The sequence below is a fragment of the Portunus trituberculatus genome, chromosome 23 (assembly GCF_017591435.1).
Source record: "Portunus trituberculatus isolate SZX2019 chromosome 23, ASM1759143v1, whole genome shotgun sequence".
In the NCBI taxonomy this organism is placed as follows: Eukaryota; Metazoa; Arthropoda; class Malacostraca; order Decapoda; family Portunidae; genus Portunus; species Portunus trituberculatus.
This window is the reverse complement of record NC_059277.1, coordinates 6,977,323-6,989,186: the sequence shown is the minus strand read 5'-3', so window position 1 is coordinate 6,989,186 and position 11,864 is coordinate 6,977,323. Positions and strand designations below refer to the sequence as shown.

The window sequence follows — 11,864 nt, the reverse complement described above, 5'->3', positions numbered from 1 at the left end:
TTTGTTTAATTATACTAGGCAGGCCAGAGCGCGACAGTCCCGCGGGTTGCCGGTGAGTTGTTGACACCAGCTGTGCCTGTGGACACAGCGAGGCGCGTCAAACTAACACCATGAGCAAAACTGGAGCCATTCGCCTTTTCCTGAGGTCTTGTTGTAAGTGTCTACCCTAGATCATCCAGCGTTAAAAATCTCTGGTAAAGGTTCAGTATAACTCAGGCATCTTGTTTTGTGAACTATTTCTTTCCAAGTTTGTTCTTTCTTGGCGTTTTAGGGTTACGAAAGAGCATTTTGTATTTTTCCAGATGTTGAGTTCCATGTCACCTTAAATGAAACGTCACGCACCACAACTTCATAAGGTCCAATGAAAGGAAGAGGAGGACTAATTCGCTCTGTAACCTGTGAACATACTCAATTACACAACATGTATGGGGACCACAAATTGTAGAGGATTTCGCTGCAGGACTTACCCCTGTTAATGGGCCAAATATTTAGAATTAGTATATAATGTATTGTGTACTTGTAAATGTATCTTTAAGTACTGATGACGAGGTCGCTGTGCGACTGATACAGGATAACCTAGATGGGCCCTGGTGGCCCTTTGTTATCCTATTATTTATGTTATGTTATGTTTACCAATTTCTACTGTTCTCTCTCTCTCTCTCTCTCTCTCTCTCTCTCTCTCTCTCTCTCTCTCTCTCTCTCTCTCTCTCATTTATTCGAGATTTTTCCTTTCCCTTGAAAGACTGATTTCATCTTCATCAGTCACATAATAAATACTGCTCTCTCTCTCTCTCTCTCTCTCTCTCTCTCTCTCTCTCTCTCTCTCTCTCTCTCTCTCTCATTTATTCAAGATTTTTCCTTCCCCTTGAAAGACTGATTTCATCTTCATCATCACTGTCACATAAATACTGTTTCTCTCTCTCTCTCTCTCTCTCTCTCTCTCTCTCTCTCTCTCTCTCTCTCTTCTCTTTCAAGATCTTTTCCTTCATCCTTGAAAGACTAGCTTCATCATCACTCACATAAGGAACACAACAGATATAGGGGCAGTGAAACAAAAAAGAAGAAAAAACACAAGTACCCCATAAACCTGTGTATTACCACTACTATAAGGCCAAGCATTGACAAACCTAATGTCCAGCAGGTGGAGTGCAGGCGGCCAGCAGGCAGTACAGCACCACACCGAGATGCTCCCAGGTAGAGGCAGCGGCGGTGGGCCAGAAGGAAGAGCTGCGACCCAAGACTGCCCTGCTGATGCTGAACATGGGTGGCCCTAGGAACCTGGATGAGGTGCATGACTTCCTCCTGGAGCTATTCAAGGACAGAGACATCATCCAGCTGCCCTTCCAGAGGTGAGAGAGAGTTTGCTTTAGGGAAAAAATGGTCTTATCACACAGAAGAGACTAATAATGGCACAGAATATGAATTATATCTTATTTTTGGTAAATGCTTTCAAAAGATGTACATATAATATTATTGTTGTAAGATGTTCACTTAAACCTCAAACTATCACCTCAGTCGCATGGGTCCCTGGATTGCCAAGAGAAGAACCCCAAGCATCCAGCAAAAGTATGATGAGATTGGAGGCGGTTCTCCCATCTTCAAGTGGACAGATTTGCAGGTAAATATGATCTATGGTGCATTATATAAAGCATCAGATGGCCATGTAACTCACTAATTTATGGTGTACTCTGTTAGCTGGTATAGTTGTTTGTAAACAGAACTTTTCCCTGTTTTGTGTGACTATCAAGTTTTTCTTGTTTTTCACATTGATCTGAAGTGAACTTTCATGTAGCATTCACACTGTTGTAGCTGAATTTCATGGAAGCTCTTCTTTTTCAGGGGAAGCTGATGTGTGAGCGCCTGGACAAACTGTGTCCTGATACAGCACCACACAAACACTATGTTGGGTTCAGATATGCACATCCCCTCACAGAAGCAACATTAGAGCAAATAGAAGAGTAAGTCTTCTTTAGATACCCTTCAGAGCTCAATCCTTTACTTTGAGTGTTACATATTTTATAATTGTTACTGACATCTATTGGTTATAATTTATGCAAACATCTTTTAATTATGACACCACATCTCATGTGGCAGGGAGGGAGCAGAAAACTGTGTGGCCTTCTCACAGTATCCTCAGTACAGCTGCAGCACAACTGGCTCCAGCATGAATGCCATTCACAAGTTCTATGCCAACAGGTAACACATTGTTATGTTGGTCTGCCTATACCTTCCCTTTGATGATACTTCAGCAAAGTGAGCTTATGCTAAGACATGACTGAGACATGGAATGAATACATAAGGGGACAATGACATTATGTTAATATTTCAGTGTTACCAGAAGGATAATGATGTTTCTCCACAGACCCACTGAGACAAAGCTCAAGTGGAGTGTCATAGACCGATGGTGCACCAACCCCTTCCTGGTGAAATGCTTTGCTGAGAATATTAAAACAGAACTGGAAAAGTTCCCTGCTGAGAAGCGAAAGGACGTCTTCATCCTTTTCTCAGCTCATTCTTTACCTCTAAGAGTGAGTCTGCTGTTGCCTTCCTGTCTTGAGTAATGTACTTCCAGAGAAATAGCCATAGTTACAAACCCTTAAGTCATGGCATCTTGTCTGTCTGTCTCTATACCAGGCCAACAATCCCACTGTGAGTGGCCCATACAAGGCACTTCTCTCAGATATGATGTAAGTGAGATCCTTCCTTGTACACACACCTGAACAGTCTAATAATAATAAGTGTAAACAGTAGATTATTTGATTAATGACTAATAATAACTGCAGCAAGTGAATCGAGGAGATCCCTATGCTGCTGAGGTTGGGGGCACTGTGCAGCTGGTGATGCAGGAATTGGGTTTCAGTAATCCCTACCGGCTGGTGTGGCAGAGTAAGGTGGGGCCACTGCCCTGGCTCTCCCCTGCCACAGATGACACAATCAAAGGTTGGTATTTCTTGCCACATGCTTGGCTTATTGAGAAGTAAGGAATAGATATTCCTTGCTTGCTGGCTGTTTTATTTGCCACAGTATGCCATTACTCAAGTTCCATTGTTTGCCATCTGTACTGTTGCAGGTCTGGTACAGCGCGGCCGCAAGAACATGATCCTGGTGCCCATTGCCTTCACCAGTGACCACATTGAGACTCTCCATGAATTGGACATTGAATATGCCCAGGATGTTGGCAATGAGGTGACCACCATCTTCTGTGTCTCTGTCTCACCAGGGCACTTTTCTCACCTAATGATGTCACCATCTTCACAAACTCTCATTTATATTAGTGAAAACCTTCTATTTCATGTTAAAGTCATGGCTTATACAGCTTATTGCTAAGAGAAGTACTGTGACTTTCCACCACAGCACTCAGTCCTGGAATAACTTGAACATTTGATTCTTTCCTTCAGGTTGGAGCTGAGCACATCCTCCGCTGTGCTGCCCCCAATGACCATCCATTGTTCATTGATGCACTGGTGGATGTGGCCAGCAAGCACCTCCTTGGCAGCCAGCGATGCTCTGAACAGTTCCTGCACAACTGTCCACTGTGTGTCAACAAGTCATGCTTTGCCTCCAAGAAGTGGTTCAGACATGCCACACAGACATTCTAGTCCCTTGGTTGTTTCTCTCTATTGTTGCATTTAATTTTATTTGTTGACAGTAATTTGTAAGTCTGCATTGCACACTGTTTTGTATATCTTGTTGTGGTGCATATGATATGAACACTACCTAAATAGTATTGTTACTATGACTTTAACATGCCTTAAGCTTTAAAATGGTGGAGGTAAAGATAATTTTATAGAGAATTCTTGAAGTGTACAGGTGTCCCTCGGTTAACGATCGACTACTTAACGATATTTCGCTCATACGATCCCTCCAAATTAATCCCTATTTTTTGGTTAACGATCGCCAAAATTCGGTTAACGATCGGATTGACCAATCGCAATCGCGATCGCAATCGCGATCGCAGCGCCTCCATCCACCCGCGGCCCGTGCAGTAAACACACCACAGTCTTTCCCGCTGTTTTGATTGTGCAACAACAACTCTATCACGCTCGCTCTAAACTTCTTTTTGTGCTTATTTGTGATCAAGTGAACTTAGTGATGGCTTCCAAGCGACCCAACGATTGTTCTCCACCGGGAGATAAGGCTAAAAAATCGAGAAAGAGCATTGGCCTTGATATTAAGTTGAACATTGTGACTCGTCATGAGGGTGGTGAAGGGGTAAACTCTATTGCTCGTGCCCTTGGTTTATCTCAATCAACTGTATCAACAGTTCTCCAGAAAAAGTACAAGTGAAGCAGCAGGCCAACCAAGTCACAAACCTGCACAAACACACAACAACTCGTAACAGGGAACCGATTATGGAAAAATTGGAACGTTTGCTGAGGCTATGGATTGAAGACCACACACACCGCCGCATGCCTCTTTCTACCCAACTCGTTACTACTAAGGCACTGAGCCTGTGGGAGGACCTGAAACCAGAATTCAACATAGGCGAGACAGTGTCCTTCAAGGCCAGTAAGGGGTGGTTTGAACGTTTCAAACATCGTGGGAGTCTACACAACCTCAAGGTTAGTGGGGAGGCAGCGAGTTCGGATCAACCGCTGCAAACGCCTTCAAGCCTTTGCTTAAAGAGCGCATCGAGGAAGGAGGTTATTCAGCCAAGCAGGTTCTAAACTTTGACGAGACAGGCCTGTATTGGAAGAAGATGTCATCGAGAACGTTTATAGCAAAGGAGGAGAAGTCGGCACCAGGATTCAAGGCATCTAAAGACAGGTTAACATTATTGGTGGGGGGGAATGCCGCTGGTGATCTTAAGCTTAAACCATGCCTTATTTACCATTCCCAAAACCCAAGAGCTCTGTCTGGCTATATTAAGGAATATTTGCCCGTAGTATGGAAGGCAAACAAAAGGGTGGATGACGACTGTTATCATGCAAAGTTACGTGACAGGATACCTCTCCAAATTCCTAAAAGAATATGCTGCCCAAAACAACATTGCTAACAGATTTCTCTTGCTGTGTGACAACGCCCCAGCCACCCAGAGAGCATGAATGACTGGGCAGATAATATTGAGGTCATGTTTATGCCCCCAAACACAACTGCCCTCATCCAGCCGATGGACCAAGGAGTCATCGCTACTTTCAAGGCCTATTACCAGCGGCGCACCATGAAACAGCTGTTGGCCTGCATTGACACCCCTGACAAGCCGACCATGAAACAATTTTGGAAGGATTATAACATTAAAAAGGGGATCGACAACATCGACGAGTCATGGAAGGAGGTGTCCAAGTCGGCAATGAATGGATGTTGGCGTAATTTGTGGCCTGAGTGCGTGGAACGTAAACAGGAAGTCCCTGTCGATGTTACAGCAGTAAGGAAAGACATCGTTCATATCTCCCATAAGGCAGGCTTCAATGAGGTGGACGAGAATGACGTACAAGAACTGCTGGACAGTCATTCTGAGCCTCTCTCCAACGACGACCTCATGGAGTTGGAGAAACAAAATACTTTGGAGGAAATGGAGGAGGACAAGGAGCCTGAAAGAACCCTCTCCGTCAAGATTTTCGAGGAGATTTTTAATCATATTAACCAGGCCATACATCTTCTCCAGGAGAATGACCCCAACCCAAACCGAAGTAATGGCGTGACTAATGCTATAGAAAATGACATGAAAGTGTATAAAGAACTATTTGAGGCAAAGAAAAGGATGGCAAAACAGACAGTCATCTCATCTTTCTTCAAACCACTCACCGCCCAAGCAACCCCATCCACATCCCAAGCAACCCCATCTACCGATCAAGCAACTCCATCCACCTCCCAAGCTACCCCATCCACCTCAAAAGCAATCCCATCTACTTCCATAGGAGTCATCTCGTCGTACTTCAAAGTTCGTCCTGCTACCTCGAAAAAAACTCCACCCACTTCCAAAACAACTCCATCCACCTCCAAAACAACTCCACCCACATCCAATCTATCCTTCACATCCACCGTAACCTTGAGTGACGATGAGGAGAGCCTGGATGACCCACCCCCACTGGAAAACGTATTCTCTCAAGAATTTGAAGGGTTTGAAGCAGCTGACCGAGTTTGGGTCGGTGTGGGCATGATGAGATTTAATCCTCCAAGGCCCTGTGTCCCTCGGGGCACAAAACAACACACTACGCATATCACATCCACTCCTCAAGGTAAGTACTACCAATTCTAAAGGTGTAAATAACAACTAACAACATAGAAAGTGTCGTTTATTTACGCATCGCGAAATACATGTATGTAGTTGATAATTTCAAATCCCTCAGTTAGCGATCGTTTCGGTTAGCGATCTGTTTTTGGGAAACGTAACCCTATCGTTAACCAAGGGATACCTGTATGTAGATAAAGTAAGATAGACATTAAATACTGTATATATAAAAATGTAGATACTTAGAACAATAAGAATCTCTCTGAATTTGCAGAAATAAAATATTTAAATTGATGCTAATGAATAAAGACAAAATATTATGTGCAGAAGCTACTTAAAGCATGAATAATATATAATACCTTAGATAATGAAATCTGGTTTTACTCTTTTTCCACAAGAAAGTGTGCACCTTCAAAAGTTTTACTCGTGATCATCTTGTGGTCTGTTCACATCTCACCGGGGCTGCCCTCCTCAGCTCTGCCTCATATCATACTTTGTGTGACTTTTACTTTTATACCAAGCCATAAACTTCACACATGGTAAAATGACCAGTGCAAGGATTCTCAAACTTCATTCATAGTTACTTACAATGCTTTTATAAATTTGAAACAGTTGTAAGAAACAGGCCACATATATTAATACATAATGCATTTACATGTAAGTGTTCAAATAAAACTATTTGAACAAGTAGCAAAGCATGTATGAACAAAATACAAAGATGAGTGATGAATGCACATATAACATTTCATATGTAAATACATATAATAGCATGAGTAGTTTACTATACAATAAAGAGCAAAGCATCTGCTTCCTTGGAAAATATGAAGTTTTAACATAAAAGACAATATAATTTCAGACTCCCATGTTCTCACTCTTAATACACAACCATACACACAGAAACGCATACACACGCACACACTCACAGATCTACTTTGGAGGAACCCAGCACAGGAATGTGTTGCATCTCGGTGCGCATGCACAGGTACTCGCCCAGCACACACATGAGGGTGACAGTGACTAGGTTGAGCAGCCATACGGAGGGCTGGGAAGGCAGGTGTCCATTGTACCACCAGCTGGCACACAGGTGGATCACATGGGCAGTGACTGTGAAGTCCAGACACTGCTTGGTTCTTTGCACCACCTTCCACAGTCCAAGAGAGCTGTGATGGTGGTGGTAGAGTAATTGTTAGATGGGTTTACAGAGTGGTAGTAGTTTTCTTATGTCTAAGACTGCCCTTAGGGTGAATTTAGAACAGACATTAATTTCCATGCTGTTGTTAAAGCTTAAGATCTTAGCCTTTGGTTTTGTTATTCAAATTCAAGTACATAAAATGTAGGAAAAAATACTACTTAAGGCTGCAGTGTTCCCAGCATGGTACACACCTGGTGAGGGCATTAAGGATGAAGGCTGCCATCACTGTTCGTCCATGAACCTCCTTCACCTGTAATTCCTAAAGAAAGAAAACACCTTCAGATACACTTCTCTAATCCTTAAAAGACATTTCTCCAAGAAGATAAAGAGCATTGCTAGGCACAATACAATGTGGAACAATATAAAAATTAAGAAATACGTAGTGATGGAATTATAAATTCATTGGAGGAATAAAATGTTCAGCCATGACAGTTATCAAAAGCATTAAAAAATTCATGTATTGTTTTACCAAAAAAATTCCATAGTTGCTACACAGACACTCTAAATTTCAGGCAACTATGATTAGTCTAACTGTACAACATGTACTTCCTCTCACCTGGTACTTGAAGAGGCTGTCTAGAGAACGGTGGTGGCCGGTGAAGAGGTCCAGAGTGGCTACCCAGACACCTAGGCCAACATAGAACACTGCCTGCAACACACAAACACACACACATGAGGTAAAGAAACACTGGCTTCAATGTGAGCGCAGAGGTGCGACAAAGTATGCTAGGAGACAAGATGTTCTCACCTGCATCGTTACAATCTGGGAGATGATGAGCGGCGGATCCCACACCTTGTAGCGGAAGCCTCCTGCCATTCCTCTCTGTCAACGGTGGAATGTATGATTAGCGGTCACTGACTTTATATAGGAAAGCAAACAACAAAGTGCCTCTCCATGGTGGGAGTAGGAGGCAATCTGTAGGCAACCTTGCAATGCCAATGTACATCTTTCTTCAAGAGGCTGACTCCCTGTATAGCCCTACAGCAAATATTCCAAACCACCCCAAAGAGATAATTGATGCCTAAAGTTCCTTGTAATTTGGCAAACAGTTGTATATTTGGACATCTTAAAAATCTAACTTCATCTTCTGTGTACTTTGGCTTCGGTGCATGGGTGCTTGGTGAAACAATAGTGTGTACAGTAAATCTATAGAACAGCAACTCCTTACATATTCTTTTCTATTACCCCCTTCCCCCCCACAAGCCTGGGGGCACGTGGGGAATCGGGGGTTTTAGGGGGGGAGCCAAAATCTAAACTAACCGGGGGGGCTGTCCCCCACGGACCCCCCTCCAACACTAACCTTACCCTAACATAAACCTAACCTAACGTAACCTAATCTAGCTGGGGGGCCGCAGCCCCAGGACCGCCCCCCCCCTGCAACACTAACCTAACCCTAACATAAACATAACCTACCATATCCTTGCTTTGGGGCAGTTTCCCTCCCCCCACACCAGTTCTCTTATAGCTTCACACAATATGCCCTACCTCTACCAATACCCCTCTTCACAATACCTTAACGAAAGGATGAAGGTCCTGGCTGGTCCTCTTCTCGATTGTACATTGACTTGCATCGCAGGAGCGATGATTTCCCAGTAATCAAATTCGCAACCTTTACACCTAATGTCACTGGTGGCCATGGCTCAACTGCGCACACAGATCTCTTTGCACCTGTCTGCCCCGCCTATGAATACATATAGCAAATTCCCATTGGCGCAGCTTGTGGTGTTAAGAGGTGGTGGCACGTCATTGGACAAAAGAATTATAGACACAATAAGAATCCTATTCAGCAGTCACTTCCTGTTACCCACAAACCCCAGATATATACAATAGACAATAGCAATGTTTACTATTTGGACTTAGACTCCGAGTGACGTCTCTAATTTCAGTGAGGCAATGTGACATAACCGTGTGTGACCCCCAAACAAGACCACAAGGTACGTGTTCTCCATTAACTACTTATCATTTAGTGTTATTATTGCACAGATTAGAGAGGAGATCCTGTTCTAAAGATTTACGGGATGCGGTCCGCTCTCGGGCTAGATTAGGTAATGTGGGGGTTGGTAGTGGAGGGTGGGCGTTGAAGGAGCAAAACCCACCGTCTGGTTAGGTAAGCAGGATCAAGGTGGCATTGCCCTCCAATTCTAGGTATATATAGAAAATTTGAGCCACCGTACTGATATTTCTACCACACATGGTTAATATTACAACATAAGGAACAGAAACACCACATACTTTTACTATGACGAAAGAAAAGGATCCCCATTACTTTTTCCTTTCCTTTCGTGACTAAACCTCTCCCCTTCTCTCTCATCCTGTGCTTCATTTACCAGCCAAGCTCTCCCTCATCTTATGCAACAGAATGGGCCTTGTTTCACCTTAATAATGATGACTGCTTAGAAGGGCAGGGCACTCCGTCACTCCACTGGCATTACTCATGTAAACAACACAACAGGATCTGGGTTTGCAACAGGACAGCTGACGTCCCGTCCTTTCCTCATTTACTTTTCCCTAACGGCATATGTTCAAGTTAAATAAAGAGACATATTGAGTTCTTAGCAGAAATTTAGACAGATGTATTGAAATGATTCTTAATTAGTCACAGAAGCTGGAGGAAATGCCTGGAAAATAAGAAAGTAAAGTAGGTAATTAATTAATTTTCTGAGCACTGTCAGCTCAACAGAGGTGTTCCCCAAGGCAGTGTGCTGGGACCGGTATTATTTAGTGTTTATACTATAGAATTGTCTTTCATTTTGAAGGAATTTGATGTGACCTTCGCTCTCTATGCTGATGATACTCAGTTTTACTTAACAGTTAACAATATTTTAGGTACAGAAAATACATTGACAAGAGTTATGGCTCTTATTAAGGGCTGGATGAATAAAAAAAACAGTTGAAATTAAATGTAGAGAAAACTGAATGTTTGTTTATTGGAAAAAAAAAAAAAGTGGCCTTAGGAGGTTTAACGAAGTGCAAAGTTTACATGTAAATGGTACAAATATTTATTTATCTGAGAGGGTTAAGGATTTTGGAGTCATAGTTGATAAGTATTTAAGCTTAAATGATCAAATAAATGAGGCTGTGAGAGTGGCAAGGTATAATAAAACATTTATATTCAGAGAATGTTATGACGTGGAGGAGATGTGCATCACTGAACCTTATGCATTGTAATGAGCGATGATGATTTATATGGTTATTGTGTTTACTTTTCATATGTTCAATTTCATTTCTTTAGCCACTTATATCTTCATTTCTTATTTGGATAAATGGATCTGATTTGTATATTTTTTATATTATGTTTTTCATATTATATCTATGTCTACAATTATTTATATGTTTCATGCAGTGATGGATGGACTTGTTATCTTTTTTGTTAAGAAGAGGATTTCTCTGTGATTATTATTATAAGGTACAATGTAGTTTTTAAGACCTTAGGTTAGATTAGGTTAAGTTCTATTTATTAGTATATATATTTTTATTTTCATTTGTATGTATTTAAGACAACTATGTATATATAATTTTGTATGAGGCCCTGTAGAGCACCATTTACTGGTGGAATAGAGCCTAGAAAACAAAACAAAACAATAAAAACAATAATCTGAGGAACATTGCTTTCATAAAGAGATATTTGGATGAATATTCTGTCAAGTCTCTAATTCAAAATCATGTAATAGCCAAGCTGGACTACTGCAACTCCTTGTATTATAACCTGCCAAATTATCAACTAAGGAAATTACAACTGACAATGAATAGGGCTGCCAGAATGATAAAATATGTTTCACTTCGCGACAGAATAACGCCTGTACTCATTGAGTTGCATTGGTTACCGATAAAGGCTCGTATTGCTTATAAAATTTGTGTGTTAACTTATCAAGTCATGACTACTGGAAAACCTGTTTATTTAAGAAAGTTATTGCATCCATTTGAGGTTAGGACAAGTGTTGTAGTAAGGCATGCAGCAGATGAGTACAGGCTAAATGAGCCAAGATGTAACTCAGATACGGGTTTCAGAGCCTTTCAAGTGTGTGCTCCAAGACTGTACAATAGGCTTCCAGTGCAGGTTAAGGCAAGCAATAGCATTGAACTTTTTAAGAAAAGACTAAAGACATATTTATTTAGGGATGCCTATGATATGTCAGATATGACTGTCACTCAACATTATACTGTGTAAGATTTTAATGTGCAATTTTTGTTTTGATTACTTAAACTACATTACATGTATAGCTAAATTTTAACGTGTGTGTGTGTGTGTGTGTGTGTGTGTGATCAGTTTTTACAATATTTTATATAGTACTCTGCTAGGTATTGTTCATATTTGTATCTTATATTTAATTACTATAGAATAGAGGCTCTGCAGACCGCCACTAGTTGGTGGAGCAGGGTCTAAATGTAATGAAAAAAAAAAAAAAAAAAGAATAAAGAATAAAGAAGTATCACGGAGTTACATGGAAACACAAAAATAAAATTGAAACAACATTGTACAATCTAGAATTAAAATAAGT

At 41.5% G+C, this 11,864-nt stretch overlaps 2 protein-coding genes across 3 annotated transcripts; one reads left to right on the top strand and one right to left on the bottom strand.

Annotated features, from left to right (window-relative positions):
• LOC123507701 (ferrochelatase, mitochondrial-like) lies at positions 1-3,802 on the top strand. 2 transcript variants are annotated; one of them, XM_045260840.1, is made up of 9 exons: positions 1-153; positions 1,139-1,349; positions 1,516-1,618; positions 1,840-1,958; positions 2,095-2,196; positions 2,363-2,528; positions 2,784-2,940; positions 3,071-3,186; positions 3,399-3,802. In XM_045260840.1, the coding sequence occupies exons 1-9, from the start codon at positions 111-113 to the stop codon at positions 3,597-3,599; spliced, it is 1,218 nt and encodes a 405-aa protein (XP_045116775.1). In that variant the 5' UTR covers positions 1-110; the 3' UTR covers positions 3,600-3,802. The 2 variants fall into 2 exon arrangements, with proteins under 2 accessions (XP_045116775.1, XP_045116776.1); XM_045260841.1 differs by having other exon boundaries at positions 5-153; positions 1,142-1,349.
• A 2,928-nt stretch (positions 3,803-6,730) lies between these two features.
• On the bottom strand, positions 6,731-9,862 carry LOC123507702 (protein SYS1 homolog). The gene is made up of 5 exons (XM_045260843.1): positions 9,741-9,862; positions 8,113-8,187; positions 7,921-8,013; positions 7,556-7,623; positions 6,731-7,332 (listed from the first exon to the last, which is right to left on the bottom strand). The coding sequence occupies exons 2-5, from the start codon at positions 8,179-8,181 to the stop codon at positions 7,092-7,094; spliced, it is 471 nt and encodes a 156-aa protein (XP_045116778.1). The 5' UTR covers positions 8,182-8,187; positions 9,741-9,862; the 3' UTR covers positions 6,731-7,091.
• Between the last annotated feature and the right edge of the window lie 2,002 nt (positions 9,863-11,864).